The sequence below is a fragment of the Anopheles cruzii genome, chromosome 2 (genome assembly GCF_943734635.1).
Source record: "Anopheles cruzii chromosome 2, idAnoCruzAS_RS32_06, whole genome shotgun sequence".
NCBI classification, from domain to species: Eukaryota; Metazoa; Arthropoda; class Insecta; order Diptera; family Culicidae; genus Anopheles; species Anopheles cruzii.
The window spans coordinates 8,025,307-8,042,676 of NC_069144.1; the positions used below are offsets into that span (position 1 = coordinate 8,025,307).

At 49.5% G+C, this 17,370-nt stretch overlaps 2 protein-coding genes across 2 annotated transcripts; one reads left to right on the forward strand and one right to left on the reverse strand.

Annotated features, from left to right (window-relative positions):
- Positions 1 to 591: 591 nt before the first annotated feature.
- On the reverse strand, positions 592 to 5,189 carry LOC128277581 (protein suppressor of sable). Its single transcript, XM_053016058.1, has 3 exons — positions 4,249 to 5,189; positions 2,341 to 4,188; positions 592 to 2,273 (listed from the first exon to the last, which is right to left on the reverse strand). Exons 1-3 carry the CDS (start codon positions 5,170 to 5,172, stop codon positions 1,026 to 1,028), a joined length of 4,020 nt encoding a protein of 1,339 aa, XP_052872018.1. The 5' UTR covers positions 5,173 to 5,189; the 3' UTR covers positions 592 to 1,025.
- A 2,851-nt stretch (positions 5,190 to 8,040) lies between these two features.
- LOC128277384 (uncharacterized) lies at positions 8,041 to 9,958 on the forward strand. Its single transcript, XM_053015833.1, has 5 exons — positions 8,041 to 8,138; positions 8,202 to 9,059; positions 9,145 to 9,411; positions 9,474 to 9,617; positions 9,713 to 9,958. The coding sequence occupies exons 1-5, from the start codon at positions 8,103 to 8,105 to the stop codon at positions 9,956 to 9,958; spliced, it is 1,551 nt and encodes a 516-aa protein (XP_052871793.1). The 5' UTR covers positions 8,041 to 8,102.
- Positions 9,959 to 17,370: the final 7,412 nt, after the last annotated feature.

Here is a 17,370-nt window from a genome sequence, read left to right on the forward strand (position 1 = left end):
GGGAAATGTTAATTGCTTCTTGCCGAAAGCCTTCTGCCAAACGCTGCTTCAGCGATGGCAGCAGTTTCAGGTTGCATTATGCTTGCGACGCATTTCACACTCGGGTCATCGTTTCGATCACCACCCAGTTGGTGTGTCATTTATCGAACAGCGCGTAACAGCGGTTATCAACACGACAACACCACGAAAGAAAATTGATTAGACTTCCTATTGATAATGTTCCAAGTGTTTGTGTCGCGGGTAAATAAGTTTGCCCGGTTTATGTTGCGACGGCCTGTATGTCCGCCAGCTTCTAATCAGCCTAGAAGCGGAATCGATGCCACGCACACCGAGTAATATCCTCCCCCAGGAGTGGTCCACGTGTTCAGCATTATCGTGTGCCAGTGCTCCGAAGCCTTACAAAAGCTCTCGCAGACCCACAAACGGCTTCATAAAGTGCAAAGAAATCGATGTTGCTTTCAAATAAATACATTTTATTTAACGCGCCTGTCCATCATCTCATCACAAAGCAATGGGCCAGCGCAAACTATGCGCATTAACCGACATAATTGTTATTTTATTTTACAATCAATCAATCCTTTTCATGGCTAGGATTTATTTAATTTAATAGAACGATCCATCAATTATAATGTACATAAAAAGCATTTTTTACGCCAACATAATTTGCGGTCACATCATGTTAACATACCCAGACGGCGATATGTTACCATTAGTCTTCATCAGTCTAGTGTTGTAATTGTGAAACAGTAATGTGAGTGAATGCGCCGACTGTCGGTCGGTGGCCGAGCCGCAAGTTCGCCTTCACGCTTGAGTAGAGACAGAGTTTCGCTTATCATTCTAACGGAAGCCGTATTCTTGGCGTCCTGGGTCCTCCGCTCCCATTTATAGTTTGCCTATCGCTGTCAGGATTAAGCCCCCTTTCCCCCGGTCTACTATCTGTACAATCAATTGGCCAGCACCGTGATGAACCAAAACGACCGGGTTCCTTCTCTGCGCGATCACGATGAGTTTTGCACTGGAGTCTTTCACTTTTTCCGATCCATCCGCCGATTGTTGTTGCGCCGGTTGTTACCATTGTTGCCTTGGCCTCCGCCCATCATCCCTGGACCACCGCCGCCGCCGCCGCCATTGTTGTTCCACCGATCGTTGTTGTTGCGGAAGTTTTGCCCGATGCGATTGTTGTTGCGCATGTTCCGCATACTGTTGTTGTTCGGGTTGCCCTGTGTCCACGGGGGAATTATGTTGCCTCCTCCTCCGCCGTGGTCCGGACCACCCTTGTTGTTAATGTTGCCCATCGCAAGGAACTGTTCGAACGGCATGTTGGGCGCTATACCGAGCAGGCCCGGCGGAAGTGCGTTCGATCCCGGTTCAGCCGGCATCGGTGGCCCGAACCGTGGCGGATTGTTACCGTTACCGCCGCCCGGGGAACCGTTAATGTTCAGGTAGGGGGGTGGTGGCCCGCCCGACATGGCGCTCGGAGGTGGAACGTTCAACAGCGGCTGAACGTTGATGGGCGGCGGAAAGTGCACGGGAACCGCTGTACCCCCGACCGCGAGGGACGGCGGCGGCACGTTCGGTAGGAAGCTTGGCGGTGGCAGGTTCGGCACTACGGCCACCTCGCAGAACGCGACCGTGTGGTCGACGTACACGTTCAGGCAGGTCAGGATGTGCTGCAGCATGCTGTTGGTGCCGAGGAACTTCATGAACTCGCTGAGCCGCTCCGTCGAACGGTCCGAGCTGTGGTACTTTTTCATCTCCGTCGACAGGATGGCCAGCTGCTGGTTGACCATGATCTTGTGCTTCGTGCCCAGCTCCTTGTACCAGGCGGACTTTTGCAGGATCGTTTGCACGTCCATCTGGGTCGTCGGGGCACTGTTGGGGATCGGTGGCGGAAGGTTACCGAAGGGTGCCGTCCCGCCATCCGATTGTTGCTGCTGCTGCTGCTGAGCCAATTGTTTGGCCTCGGCATGTCGCTTCCGAGGATCAACTCGTGGGGCGCTTGGCACGATTTGTGGTGGCATGGAAGAGTGTGGCGCAGGAGGAAGGGACGCCGGGTGCGGCGGAACACCGTAGAGGGGGGAAGAAATAGAACTCGCGTCCGGTGACTTGATCCCTTCGGTGGAGTCTCCGTCGTCGTGGGAATCTTTCGCGTCCTCCTCGTCACTGTGCAGACCGAACAGCCGGCGCAGTCGCGGATCCCTCGTGCCCATGGGCCGTTGCATCGAGCGTCGGAGGGCTTTGAAGTTGGGCTTCGGTATGTCAACCACGTACACCTGCGAAAGGCCAAGCAGAGGGTTTAAGCAGAGGTTTCGACAAGTCGGGTGGTCCTGGTGCACCTACCTTATACTGGATCGTAGCGTGCGAACCGATCGAACCATCGATCTCCGTCGCCGGGACGTAGTTGCCCATCATGGGCTTGAACGGGAATCCCAAGTTACGTGACCGCAACCCGTCGGCACCGTACTCGCTCGCCTCGTCGTCATTTAGATCCAACGGAAGGGGCCGATCAGAGCGACCGTAAGCCAAGCCACCCGAAACGGGCGAACGAGGACCATCTGGTGACGAAACGCTATCCGAATCGTCCCGATCGTATATCGAAGGAGGTCCACTCGTTATTCGCCGTTTGTTGATCGGCGCCCTAGCGGTCGGCTTTGGCTTCGGCGCCGGAGCCGGGGCGATCGTTGTGGATCGATCGCTATCCAACGACATGGACGGTGTCCAGACCTCGTCGGCGTTGAGGTCGGTGAGAGTGGAACCATTTTCATCCTTCGAGGAAGCCGTGACCGGGGAACTTTCGGAACGCGGTGGGGAAACTTTCTTCGCCGCGGACTTGTCAAGACTTCCGTAGAGTAGGAAATCCCCCAGGCCTTGGGCGTAATCGATCTTGGGCGGAACAAGTGGCGGCAACAGCATACCGCTCTCCTCGTTCGCCGCCTGGGCACCATCACGCTGCTTTTGACCGTCCTCGTTCTCGTCCTCCAGCTCCTTCTTCGCGTCCTCCTCATCCTCTTCGATGTTGATCTTGAGATGGTTCTCGTCGTCGTCGTCGTCGTCATCTTCGTCATCTTCGTCTTCCGGGTCGTTGCTGATCAAACAGCCCGTGTCGGTTGCGTTCAGATCGTCCTCGTCCAGGTTGGAGTCTTTGATGTACTGGGAGTAGTCCACGGTCGGTGGCTTGAGGAGCAGACTGGGCGGAATCAGCGGTTTACTAGTGGCGCTGCTGTCCTCCGCCTGAGATTCGCTTTGCGACTCTAACCGATCGATCGGAGGAAGAATTCTCATGTCCACATCCTTGTTACCACCAGCGCCAGTAACGTGCTCGCTGGTAGCGGACTCGACCGTCTTCGGGGGTACTTCTAACCCCGGAAGGATCCGCATATCGAGATCCTTTGCACCGGCTGTCCCCAACGAACGATCCAGCGAACTCCTGTCCCCTTCGCGATCCATGCCCCCCGACGGCGCTTGCCCACCGGCATTGCGGAACTTCTTCACACTCAGTGCCTTCACTTGCAGATCGTGAATCTGCGTTATGCTTAGCCCCAGATCGTTAAGCTGCGCCACCGTCAGCTGGCTGATTTCGTCCAACGTCCGAATGCCCATCTGCTCGAGGTCGTTAATCTGAGTGGCCGTTATGACGCTCGTCAGGTGGTGCAAACTTAGCGGCTCACCATCGTGCGCCTTCACATCGTCCTCCTCGCGGTCGGGCGTCGTCGGGTCTTCATGATCCGGCCTCTCGCGCCATCGGGAATTCTTACTGCGGTGCTGCCTCGAATTGCCCACCCCGTGCGGTGAGCTCAACGAATCCAGCAGGGAGGGTATCTTGACGTCACCACCACCACCACCATCGCTAGCTGGGTCCTGCCGGCCGTACCGTTCCAAGAGCTTCCGGTGGGTCGTGTTCAGTAGTCCGATCGCCGTCTCGCGGTTGATGCGCTGGAAGTCGCCCAGAATCTCTTGCGGTGCCGTCTCCAGGTGCTTCAGCAGGATGAGCCGCAGATCGTTCGTCAGCGGTTCGCCGTGGCTGAAGTGGCACTTTTCGCGCTCCTTGCACTTCATGCCCAGGTAGTAGTACTTGCACGGGAAATCCTTGTGCATGTAGAGACACTTTTCCCGCTTCGCACAGCAGTCCATCAGGTAGAACTTGCACAGTTCCATCTTGCGCGGGCCCGTCGGGCGATATTTTTCGTCCTGCGATAACGGAAAGAGCCGGTCAATAAAAGTCCGAACGCCAGTCCGGCCGTTACTTACATCCGAATCGTCGCGCTTCCGCTTCCGACTGTCCCGTCCCGCTTCCTTCCGACTCCTCTGTCTTCCCTGTTGCTTCTGCTGTTTCCGCTTGTTGCGATTGTATTCTCGCTCTCGCTCCCGTTCCCGATCCGCCACCCTCTGCTCCCGATCCCGCTCTCGATTCCGCTCCCGCTCTCGATCGCGTGCCCGGTCCCGATCACCCCGACGTACCGACGACGACCCATCGGATGAGTACTGAGTGTCGGCTTCGGAGTCGGCGGACACCAATACTTCCGGCGCACCTCCAGCCTGGGGGCTTCCGCCTCGCATATTGAGCATTTCGTACTCCAGGTCCATTTCGCCCCTTTCTTCCCCGTCCGGCTCACCGTCGTCAAGCCGTTGGTGTTTGCTGCTGGGTTGATGATCTCCTCCACCAGCACTTCCACCACCTCCTCCGCCACCACCACCGCCAGAACCACCTGCTCGTGATGCTTTTTTACGCTTTCTCGATTTTCTACTGCTGCTGATGCCGCCACCGCCACTACCAGCGTGGCCGCCACCGCCGCCGGGCATATCTTCTTCATCGTTGTGACCGATCGCAGCCGACGGCATCGGCGGCTGCACGCCATCCTTCTTCAGTGCGTTCGCGATCGCACTCTCCACTTTTGCCCCCCAATCGTCCACAACCGGGCCCGGTTTGGAGCGGCCTTGGTTGGGTTTGGCGCCGCTTGCCGGCGAATGGTGATCCCGGGTCGGGCCGTGAGATGGGCCGGGTGATTGTAATCGGTCACCGCCACGTCGATCATTGTCTGGTTGGGTGGGTTTCTCAACGTCTTCTTTATAGTCACTGGGTGACGGTTGGGCCAGCGGCGGATCTATCGGCTGCACCTCATCGTCTTCGTCATCCTCAATTTCTCCGTCTTCTAGATCTTCGGGATCGCTCATGGTTCCGCCGTTCGGGGCAACGGGCTTCGAGGAGTTCTATCAGCTAAGCTATGGGATCTAGAGGAAATCGGAAAGAAAGACCGAAATGCGTCTCAAGGTCAGGTCAGGCCCAATGGTAATAATCATAATTTAATAATCTCATTCTAGCGCAATCATCAAGTACAGGAATCTCATATCGTTCGTTAAAGGGCAGGCATTTTCACGGTTTACAGAGCACGGGCGGCCTACTTTTCGGTAGGCCTGCTGTTGCGTGTTGCGGAACATAAGCATCATTGTCACGGTGTGGACATAATATTTGCCATCGGCGGGGAACGTCATATAATCATGGGCCACATTATTTGCTCATCCTGCGTCCGGGGTTCGTCGTCGACATACATACATTTCAAGATACTGCGCGGCTGAAAGAGGACGTTATGTTGGCACATGTGCTGCGTGCGTGCCGTATGCTTTGTTGGAGAGACGGGTGGAAATCATCACCATAAACCATTTCACGTATTTGTTTAGCATAACTTGCGTGACCCCGGGCCCAAAGGGTGTGAATAATGATGCTCCGTTAGATACACTATGCGTAAGTTCAATGATTGTTTAGATTGCTCGGGCGGCCCCTGTGCCTGCTGAGATGATGTTAGTGTGGTTGAATGCAGGGGAAAATGCATGTGTCCGTTCGAAGTTCATCGTCTCGCTGCCGCTTTGCGAGAGCATTCATTCGCATCGAAAAACGGTGGCCTCTTTTTCAGGCAGAATGGTGAGAATGGTAAATGAATGGGGAACAGGTGTCGAATAGTTTGCCATTTACATCGCATAATTTCTATCACTTTCAACACTTGGGCTTTGGACAAAACGTTACTGAATTTCACTGATGTTTCGAAGGAACTTTGTCCGTTTGATTAACTCCCATTTATGCTGTCCCTCCTTTCTCTTTTTCCTTCGTGAGTCTCGTTCTCTCTGAGCTTACACCGAATCGCTCTCATACAAAGAAACTAAGCTACGCACACAGAGCAACCTTACTCGCGCCTCGTTCGTGTGCGTGTGTCCGCTTGGACCTTTTCTGTGGCATTTTCTGAACAAAAATGGCTACTATAGAGTTCAAATTGTAGAGCTGGGATCGAAACTTTTGATCCCACCGACCGCTCTCTCTCGCTCGCTCGCCCTTCTGCACCAATGGTTTTACCTCTTTCCCTCACGTCGGAAACAGAGAATGCGATGCGATTTCCCATTTGGAGATTTGTCATCGATTTGCGGACCGATCGATTTTCGACATCCTCTCTCGGAGACATACCTGGACAATTTTGGTTAAATACGCACTTTGTTTGATCACCTTTGTTGAAACTTTCTTAGGTACGGTTACGGGGTAGCAACGGCATGCAAAGTTAATCTCCTTTTTACTGTCCATGACCTTCTATGGTTGACCTATCTCTCATTGAAGGAAACGAAGGAAAAGATGCGATTCCACACAGGGCTGGCCAGGCGCTGCTGACGTCAATCCGGGGCACGGACAGATGGCTGTCCCGATGGCCCAAGTTGAGCGACAGCAGGCAGGCAAAGCAAACATTTGCCTGTACCATTTTCCTGCTAAACTAGAGCGCGCACCGTTGCCAAGTTGCTCGGGGTTCGCCCATCGCGGAGTCGGACATTTTTTCCATTTTCATTTCACGTACCAACCAAGCAACCAACGCCCCATAGAGAGGGAACCAGTCTCTGCTCCGGTGGGCACGCCTTTCAGGGAGACCTACTTGTAACGAACGACCAGATTCCTGATACTACGCGTCGCGCGGACCCGTTTTTTATCGCTCGACTGAGATTAGCGAGTAGTAGAGGGACGACGAGAAGGGTTTCCCCGTGCGCCCGCGGGGAACGTTTCGTTTCAATATACCGTTTTGCTTGCTTTTCAACGTGTTTTTGACTTGTAGCACACTGAGATTTTTGGTTGCTGATTTGAGCGCGTTTGCTCTTGTTCCACGCCGCGATCCAAATGTGGGTTTGCTGCGCCTGCTGTTGCCGCCGCCTGCTTGTGTCGCTGGTTTCTCTTGATCATTTGAACATGTTATTTCTCTTTTCATTGGTCATTTGATAAATCAATTCTTTTCTCTTGTTAATGCAATCAAATTTATGGAAACAATTTACGACCTCATCGAACAGTTTTTTGGTTTGAAATGAACTTTTTCTGGCTCTGAACTTCTTAGTCTCTGTCTCTGAATCTGACTTTCGAGCATGACTTTGATTGTTCGAACCTGACTTTGAATCTCAAGTTCGCTCTGAAAATCTCTTCTTATGTTCGCTCTCTCGCTCTTTGTTTCCAAGTTCCGATGAACATTTCTATTTTAACATCACCAAGATCCAAGTTACGGTTATCAGAACAATTATTTGGTGAACGGCAAAATTCAATAACTATTCTAAGTATATTTTATTCTGTACAATATTCAATTCTTTCCACGTACAGAACTGAAATGAACCGGTGCTGGGTAAATAGGGCCCAATAAGCCGCACACACGCACACACTGACAGTGGCGTGTAAAGCGTAGAAGGCAAAGTTTATCCGACGCGAGAGAAGGGTATATCGGGCATCTCTTTCCCGTACTCATGCCGCGTAAATGCTATCAATTGCAGCATTCAAGACGGAATACCCGGAAAATGTATGGTTTTCAATCGATGCTGTGGTAAATTCAGACGAAGCAGTAAATGATCTAACAGAATTTCTTAACTAAGATCAAAACAGATTTCACACTCAAAACGACATTTAACGGATCGTTCAAAACGAAGTTCAATCTTCCTGTGTGGATTCAACAGCTGCGGAGCAATACGACTGTCAACAGTGGGCTGACAGCTGCCAAGTCACTCGATACGGAAAAAGCGCGCTCACCAGACTTGTTTACGTTTACGTTCGACTAAGTGCTAAAGTACCGACGCGACCGATAATTTCTGCGATAATCATGGAGCATCCGACGATCAATGATCTACCAAACGAAGTGAATGTTTCTAATTTGTGGTTTGTAGGGTAAAGTTGCTCAAAACGAATTTGTTTTTTGTAGGTGTTGGAGATGATATTTGACCACCTTGAGGCGGGTGACCTGAACGACGCGTCCCTGGTGTGCCGACGATGGTCGGCTTTGGCATTTTCGGAGCGGCAAATGGATCGTGTGAAGCTAGTGCCAACATTTCCGTGGGACAAAGATTTGCTCCAAGGAAACCGAAAATATCGCCACCTTAAACTCAAAGACACTGAAAAGTGCTCTACGTTTGTGGACGAATTATTGCCAATGTTCGATATTTCCTCATTGCGTATAAGAGACAATTGTTTATCACATTCTTCGTTAGTGTCGATTTTCCTGAACGCACCTAATCTTCAGCATTTATCGATTAGGTTTGAACCCAAACCAATGAGCAATTTTTATGGATCGCTCCCAGTTATGAGAAAGTTAGAACACTTGGAGATCATGTATGCTCGGAAACGTGCAGTCCCCTGGCATACAATTGCCCCTTCTTTGCAGCGTCTGAAAATGTTTTGTGAGTCTGAGGACCAGTTGAAGCAGTGGAGATTTTTTAGTGTGCAGTTAAAGCAAGTTTATGTTACTTGCAGTAAATCAAATGTATTGAACCGCTTCTGCGAAATGACATTCCCTCTTCTAGAAGAGTTGTCAATAAAATCGGAACTTAGTGTTAATAGATATAAACATGATTTTTTTCGACGCCACGAGTTTTTTCGAAGAAACACCTCTTTGCGGCGTCTTCGACTCGATGGCTTTCAACTATCTAAAACGTTAGTTCAAGACATTACGAACAACAGTAAAAAGTTGACGTCTTTAGAAATCATAGGCCTTGATAATGAATATGGAAGTAACTGTGAACTAGGGGCGTTGGAATCTCTGGGGCAACTGAGTGAACTAAAGGTAAGCAAGTAATGTATGACCCTCTGTTCCAACGTAATCTTGAATCATCTAACGTAATCATATTCAATGTGGTTTTTTCTTGCAGCATCTAAGATTAAAAAATCTGGACACAAGGATTTTTCTCGGATGTGAAGCGCTTACCTCGCTTCAATCTTTTAGTTTTGATTTGGAATCTTGTGACTTTGAAGATGTTGGTCTTCACGAACGTCTTCTCGTTTTATTGAAGGATCTTTTCAAGATTGCACCACAATTGAGCTGTTTGGAATTCGGGTCTGTTCTGACGATGACAGAAAGCGTTCAGTTCATTTGCAACCATTTCACAAAACTTACTCGTTTGCAGCTGCGATATGGGGTAAGAAGGTAATCGATTGCCATGCCAGTGCCATAAAATCTCGTTTTAATTTTCTTTTTCAGCTATCGCGCGATTGTCTCTCCAGAATCGACAGGCTACCGCATCTTTCGTACTTAGAATTAACGTTCATGAATGCAAACAGATACTATATCTCCATTATTCCGGAAAACAAAGTTCGCTGCCTTACACTGCACCTCGGTGAGATAGTAAGTGAATGATGCATCTGACGCACGATACGATTATTATGAATTAGTTTTCATATTATGATCTTCTTATCGATTTTTATCCCTGACTTTTACAGTACGATGAAGAATACCTTCTTCAACTGCCGGAAGTTTTCCCTCAGCTCGACCGATTGAACTTCGTCCTCTTCTACAAGGGTCTTCGTGAGTCTACTGTCGATAGGTTACGCCAATCATTTCGGAGATGCACAATCAAAATATACGTCACGGTTTTCGATAGATATTTCGAGCAAAAGGGTTGTCGTATTTGGCACAAAAGTGACATGATGTCGGTGTGGGAGAAAGAATGGGTATGGAAAAAGTAGAGAATTTGGCCGTGTTAAGGAGGGAGGGATAACTGGAGGGGCACACGATGCGTAAAAACAGTGTAAAATAAATTTATGACTTGAAATCGATAAGCTTGTGTCAAAACGTTTGTGGCTCAGCGGACTCTGTAAAACATAAAATATAAAACGTAAATGGAGCGTTTGTTTACAAACAAAGGATAATGTAAGTTCTAACTTGTGATGTTTTTTTTAAATTTTAACTATAACTAGCTGATCCCGGCGCGCGTTGCCACGCCTCATTTCATACTCATTTCTCGATTATCCGACGTTTCAACGGACTTCCTGGTGACGTATCCGATCAGCTTCCTTTTGCATTTCCCGTTACTTCTACTTTTCAGACAATCGGGCTTCCCGGTGACGTATTTGTTCAGTTTCCCTTTCCTCCTCCCGTTACTTTGTTCCGAATGATAGGGCTTCCCGGTGATGTATCCGATTGGCTTTCCTTCCCGCTTCCCGGTGGATACATGGCAAAACTCGCACCAGCTAAATTTGATTCAAATTGTTTGAACACTTTTCGAGTTTTGCTTAAAATTTACCAAAATTTTGTATGGGAGCCACCCTTTATAAAGTGGCGAGAGGTTTCAAACATTCACCAGAACATTTCCCCTTCCCAAACACTCCCACCTGCAGAATTTGGTTCGATTTGTTCGAAAACAACCCGAATTATGCTGAATTTTATGTTACGTTTGTATGGGAGCCCCTCTCCCGGGAGGTGTGAAATGTACTTTTTCTACTATATGATCCTAATTGAAATCTAGAAGGCTGTAGCAGTCCGTTGCTATCTCTTTCTCTCTCTCTCCACCCATCTCTTTCTCTCTCTCTCTCCACCCATCTCTTTTTCTCTCTCTCTTTCTTTCTCTCTTCCTCTCTTTCGCACCTTCTTCAAAAATAAATGCAAACTATGCAGTTCCCCCCAACATCACACTTCTTCAAGATGGATGGAATGAGGGGTGGTGATAGGTAAAAGAAGGAAGGAAAAGGCTTTTAAGTGAAACCAATCGATTTACAGACCACCAAAACCTAAGAAACGATACCCATATTGCCCTAGGACGTATTTTAAGGATTGGGGTTGTATGGAGACCCCCCCTTCCCCTCGTCCTGCAAGGACCAAATTTTGTCACATGGTTTCTCGGGTGACCATCAACTATTGTGCAAGTTTTGATGAAATTCGATTCATAACTTGTGGAGTAATTGATGTTTTTAACAGTTAGTTGTATGGGAGGGCAAAGAAAGAGGAGGGTGAGGGGTTTCTAACCATGATAACGACACTCCCCGGCCCCTAAAACCTCTGTATACCAAATTTCGAGTCAATCGGTCCAGTAGTTTCGGAGTTCACTTGAGACACACAGACACAACTTGATTTTTATATATCAGGTTGGGGAAAAAGTAATCGACGTTTTTCACAACAGCTGCCTTTTGTGATCGATATCTCGTGAAGTATCGATCGTACAGCTTCAAGTTTAGGGTCGTTTTAAAGCTGATACTTTACACTTAAAAAACTGCTTTCACTGTTTATTGTTTGTTCCATTCGTTTGTGAGTTGCAGGGTGTAAACAATGGAGGTCAACTAAGAGAAAATACGGTACATTTTACAGTTTTTCTTAGAAAACAGTGTAAATTCAAGCTAGACCGCTGAAATTGTGCATGGTGTTTGTGGTGCCGATACTTTATAAGCTAGCTAGGTCAAATTTTGGTTTCGTTGACCCGTTTCAGCTATTTTTTATGTTTAAGTTGCACCTCGCACAGGCAGACCCGCCATCGAAAATGTCGATAAAATCATAGAAATAACCAAAGTTCATCAGCAGTTTAGTAATCGTAGCATCGGCCAGGAGCTAAAGATTAACTATCAAACAGTTTTAAGACATTTGCTCAAAGCTGGGTTCACAAAGAAGCTCAATGTTTTGGCGCCAACCTATTTACATAAAAAAAAATGATGGCTCAAATTTCCATCTTCGCAATTTTGGCCAAACGGAATGAAATCAACCCATTTCCTAAACGGATGGGTATTGGGGATGAGAAATGGGTCACTTACGACAATATTGTGTGAAATCGGTCGGGGTCTAAGCGTGGTAAAGCTGCTTAACCGGTGGCTAAACCAGGACTCACGGCTACGAAGGTTCTACTGGGTATATAGTGGAACTTGAAAGGAATCGTTTATTATGAGTTGCTCCCGTGTAGCCAAACACTAAATTCAGATCTCTACTATCAATTACTGCACCGTTCGAAGCTAGCAATTGACTAGAAATTACCAGAATCGGCCAACGGAAGAGGTTTTGTGTTCCACCAGGAAAACGAAATGTGACGCACGTCTTGAGTGGCTAACCAGAAAGTTCAGGAGCTTGGATGGAAAGTTTTAATGCATCCACCGTATAGTCCGGACCTTCCACTAAGCGATTGATACCCTTTTCGCACATTACAAAATTTCTTGAGTGATGAAAAACTGAGATCAAAAAAGGATTGTGAAAATGGATTGTTCGAGTTTTTCGCCAATGACAACTAAGCCTTCTACGAAAGAGTCAATTTGGAGGTATTTTTAAAAAGACAACAAATTTTTCAACAAAGTGGTGCATATTTGACGCAAATCGGACCATTGGAACATCTTTAATATTGTTTTGAAGTTCACGCCAAAAACGTCGATTTCTTTTTCCCCAACCTGATATATAGATAGATAGATAGATAGATTCGAGTAAACGCTCGAGTTCCCGTTTGAGTTTCATAATCAGGCGGTTAATTAAAAGATTGAAAAGTTTAACATAAGCTTACTTTCCTCAGCGAAATCGTTCAACTAGTAAGCTTTGGAAATAGTTGTCGCGAGCTTTTGGCTGAGCCCTGAAAGTTTCGCGCGGTGCTTTCTGTGATGCGAACGCAGCCCAACTGGTGTTTTTTGAAGTGGCCGCGAGAGAAATTAATTATGGTACTCGTTAAAAGAATGTAAATCGTCATGAATTAAATTAAAATGGCGCGTCAACACTGCGACAATCGCTTAACGGTAGCTGTTTGAACGGTACAGGAAGGATTTTCGCAGGATATGAATTGTTGGTGTAGTGTAAAACGTAAATAGCAAAACAGTTGACGAATAGAGAAACCGGATAAAGAGGGAACAAGTACAGGCAGAAAGACGTTATCATTTCGTCGCGTTAATGATAGCTTTATGTGATATAGAAATATCTTTCCTAGAAGGTTCTAGAAAATCCCAGCAAATGAAAAACATCTTTGGCCATTCGATATTGCGTGTGCGATCCGGAGTTTTACGGTGGTTGGTGAGTACTTATCGGATTGCTTTCGCCAGCTGTTGTACCATTCATTCGAAAATAGGCTCTTGCAATAAAAATCATCAAATAAAAAATAACCAGCAGACCTACTTACAAGCTACCGTAACTAGCTATTGACCGACCTGACAGATACCGATAAACCAGTGCTTGGCTACCCTGGAACCAGAGCGCATCATCGTTACATGACTCGCAAAAAACGCAAAACGTTCTATATTTATTCATTCGGAACGGATAATCTTCTTGTAGCTGGATTGGCTACCGGTTTCGGGTTGGCTACCGGAAACTCACTGCTCGCAGTTCCAGCACCATATTTAATTCACCATACTTTCGCTCTCCTGGTGTTGCCTTTCCGCTTACACTGCCGGTACATTAAGTGGCCGCTGCCTGGCGCTGTTTGTTTTACTATCGAACGGGGCGACCGGATTGGCGACCTACCCGTTATTGAGCTTCGGCGCTTTCGGCGAATTAATTATTTACCTTTTCCGTATCAATTTGCTCGTTATCGTGTCAGGGGTTTTGAATTCGTCGGCTGCGGCCATTTTGCAACAGTGCGCCCGATGCTGGATGACGGTGGCGGCGGCGGCGGCGTTTGATGATGAAGTCGAATTGTTTCGTTTGCCGAAGCACGTGGCGGGTGCTTGTTTTTGCTCCGAACTTCCCGAACATTCCGGACCCGCGGTCACGATGGAGCGGTTTGCCGCGGCGCGACGTTGACGTTTGCCTACGCCCAATAACATCGGATGGACGGTCGTGGGCGGCCCGGCCCGGGAACCGAAAATGGTGATCAAAAATAAAACACACAGCAAAACATGCTGTAAAAAGTGTGGCCAAAGCCAAAAGCCAAAGCGGATACAAAACCACAAATGAAAGCCACTCTCGCCCTGGCTCCGTTGCGCTCGAGTGGCGCACAATGTTTACGACCGGCGGAGAAAGCAATTCAAGGAACGGTTTATGATTCCTATCTGTTTATACTCCCCGCGTCAGCGACGGGGTCTGTTTGCGGCCGAGTCAACACCGGATCCTAGTGTAAAGGATTGGACGGACGGGCGATTTACGAGGGATTTGCTCTGCTTTTTATCGTCATCGAGATTTTCGGCGATAGCTCTCGGTGCACGGTTTCGGATGAAGCAAACGGTGCGGTGCCCGTCGCACAGCAAACGATTGTCCCGCTTGCGAAAAGCCAGTGCGGCGCGGATGCCATCGGTATCTTTTAAATATAAAGCGTTATTTAACACTGGATTCAAATTGGCAGGACCCTTAGCCTCGCACGTCCCGGTAGCGGCGTCAATGGGGGAGGCCAGTTAGATAATCGAAAGTCGCCTGCGGGTCAACCGGATCCCAGATGTAGCCCCGGTGCGCCCTGTGCCTACGGCGAGGCTCCTATGTCCCGGGCCCGGTGTGGTCTCCGATGGGGATAAAGTGTTCAATTGAAAATGATTATGCTTTTATGGGGTTGAATTTTAACACTACATCAACCTATTATCGATAAAGCGGACATATGGGAATGCCACCCGGGTAGGAGGAGTTCACCGGAAACGTCAGAGGGTCCGGTGACCTATAAAACACTTGCCGTAATCTTCCCTAGAAAAGTACCACCAATTGTTGACAGAACCGGGCCAAAGCAGAAGACCTACCGCTGTTGAGGATGCAAAAGAATGGGTTTTATACAAATTTCTGCTACTCGGGGCACTTGGTCCTTTGGCATTCTTACACATAGCATACCTTCCGTAGCCTGAGGCTCGTGCTAGGATCACCGACCGATTTCCTTTGAATCCTTCCTTTGAAACTGCACTTGTTTTCAACGAATGCCTTACTCAGAAACGAATAAGTGATGTTCGTTGGAAGTGTTCGAAATAAATTGAAAAGAAGGATGAAGATTTGGTTAGCGTTATCAGCTTTATTGAACAAGCAGCAATGCAGCAACAAAGTGTCTGCAATTTACGTTGATTTACTTTATCTATTAGAACGGTCCGAAAACGCCACTACCTCGGCCTCGGCTAACCGGATTCGGGGTTGAAAACAGGGCCAATTCCATTCCGGTGCGTAACTAGCAACACGGATTCGGGATACAAACGTGTGCGCATTTTTCAGCCGAACAAATTGCAATAAAACCGCCCGAACCGCGGGCCGGAGTTCAGCGAGCGGAGTGACAGATGCCAAAGTTGGACCGTTTTTTTCCATTAGCCAACCACAAACGCCGCCGCCGTCGCCGCCGTCGCCGCCGCCGCCGCTGGCAGCTGGCTGCAGCGCAACTTTATCGCGTTCGCTGGATAAATGATGAAATGATTAGCCTTTCGGAGCCCCGCGAACAGAGAGTGGATGAACGGATCACGGACTGGAGATAAGTTAACGTCAGAGACCGGCCGGGCCGGCGTTGGGGTTTGCAAAATCCGGCCCCTGGCCGGGTGATCCGGGTGATGAATCGCACCCGTGTAGCGGTGCGTCCTCCACAGCGCCATATGCCACCGTCGCCGTTGGGCGGAAATTTATCGCCCAAATTTTGTTTACACCGACCGATGACTATCGGCGCCGGCACACTGCCATATTTAGTATGCCACAAAATGGCGGCCCGGCCCGGGTCGTGTAGTCGTCGGTCGGAAAAGTTCCATAGTTTTTTTTTCGGTTTTGTTTGGGCCATTTCTGCCTCGCTGTTGCGCTCGCTGTGTGGGGACCCACCGGAAGCACCACACGGAAAACACGTGTTTGCCATCCGATTGCTTGCTGGGCCGGCAAGGGTGGCAAATATTTCTTATCCTCACGTTGCCACGTGCACGTCGCGCCACCGGATTGGGCCGGATTGGAAAAACGCATGGCGATCGTCCGGATCCACCGGCAACCGGAGGCAGCAGTTGGGGCCCAAATAAAGCAAAGTTTGGCCGCTTATTAAACGGGCAGAACCCGCATCCCACGGCACCGGCGGTGGCGATGGCCGGCAATTTAGTGCAGTTCCTGGTTTCGGGGGGTTTCCCGGGAAATAAATTTATCTTCAACGCGCGCGAACGCCCACCCGGTCCGGCCCGAAGGGTTCCCGGACGGACGGACGGACGGACGGACGGACGGAACGGGTCCCGGACTACACCCCTTTTGGGCCGAGGGTGTCTTTTCGGGTCGGCAGCCACGGCACCGAGTGCCCGGCAGTTTTGGCGAGAAGGAAGGAATAAATATTTACTTTCGCCACTTGCGTCCCGGTGCGGGCTTTTTGCGAGGTGGAGACGGAGGCCCCGGAAAGCGTAGACCACCCTGATTAGTTTGTGTGCTTCCCGGGAAACTTCCCCGGCGGATGGTGGCCACGAGTGGGACAGAAGTTTCGCGACGCACCTTCGGGCGGGCGGTCTGCGAATCCCAAATCGGGATATGCCACGCCGGTCCCGCTACGGACGAACTCAAAACCCGGTCGGCCGGTGACAGACGGCTTCACCGTGTGCGCCGGTTCCGAACCGGAAGTGACGGAGTGAAATTAGAGAAAAGAAAACCATAACTTTCGGCAAAGCGGATCCCTAACAACAACAACACCAACGACGACGACGACGGCGGCGGGTCGAACCAACGGTCCGTACTTCGTACGCTCATTATTTGCAGAGACACCACCACAACAGGATGGTGAGGTCCTTTCGCCAGGTCTTCGACAACGGTCGGTGCGCTGGAAGGATGATTGTTTTTCCGGGGCGCGGTACGGCGCGAAACTTTTTGGCTCACAAACTCTAAACCGGGCAGAAACCTCTCCGATAGGATACCTTCATTTCCGGATTAGCGGCAGCGGGAGGTGCAGGAGTGCCACCGCATTAAACAACTGGCACACGGGGACAACTGGGCAAGGCCAATCAACCAGCGGGTGGGTTGGGAATGCTCTCGATTCGTTCTGCGCGAGGTTGAGTGATGGGTTGGAAATGGCCGCCGCTTCCTCGGGATGCCATTTGGCTGCCAATCTTTACACCTGCCAAGTGCAGCCGTGACCGGAACCCCTCATGGGGAGTGCGAAAACGATTTCCGTCCATTCGTCGTGGCAAATGAATTACTTTTCGATTTTCTCTACTGGCGCTACTGGCCAATGCCACGTCCCGGGCAGTTCCAGAGAATTCTAAGTAATTAGCTCATCACGCTCCGGTCAGGTGCTCTGGAC

Bases quoted from the DNA above. Each gene is read 5' to 3' on its own strand.
- LOC128277581 (XM_053016058.1), bottom strand. From the start codon at position 5,172: ATGAGCGATCCCGAAGATCTAGAAGACGGAGAAATTGAGGATGACGAA. The intron at 4,189-4,248 runs GTAAGTAACGGC...CCGTTATCGCAG, and splicing joins GGAAGCGCGACGATTCGGAT to GACGAAAAATATCGCCCGAC. The intron at 2,274-2,340 runs GTAGGTGCACCA...GGCCTTTCGCAG, and splicing joins ACGCTACGATCCAGTATAAG to GTGTACGTGGTTGACATACC.
- LOC128277384 (XM_053015833.1), top strand. From the start codon at position 8,103: ATGGAGCATCCGACGATCAATGATCTACCAAACGAA. The intron at 9,060-9,144 runs GTAAGCAAGTAA...TTTTTCTTGCAG, and splicing joins GGCAACTGAGTGAACTAAAG to CATCTAAGATTAAAAAATCT. The intron at 9,618-9,712 runs GTAAGTGAATGA...TGACTTTTACAG, and splicing joins CACTGCACCTCGGTGAGATA to TACGATGAAGAATACCTTCT.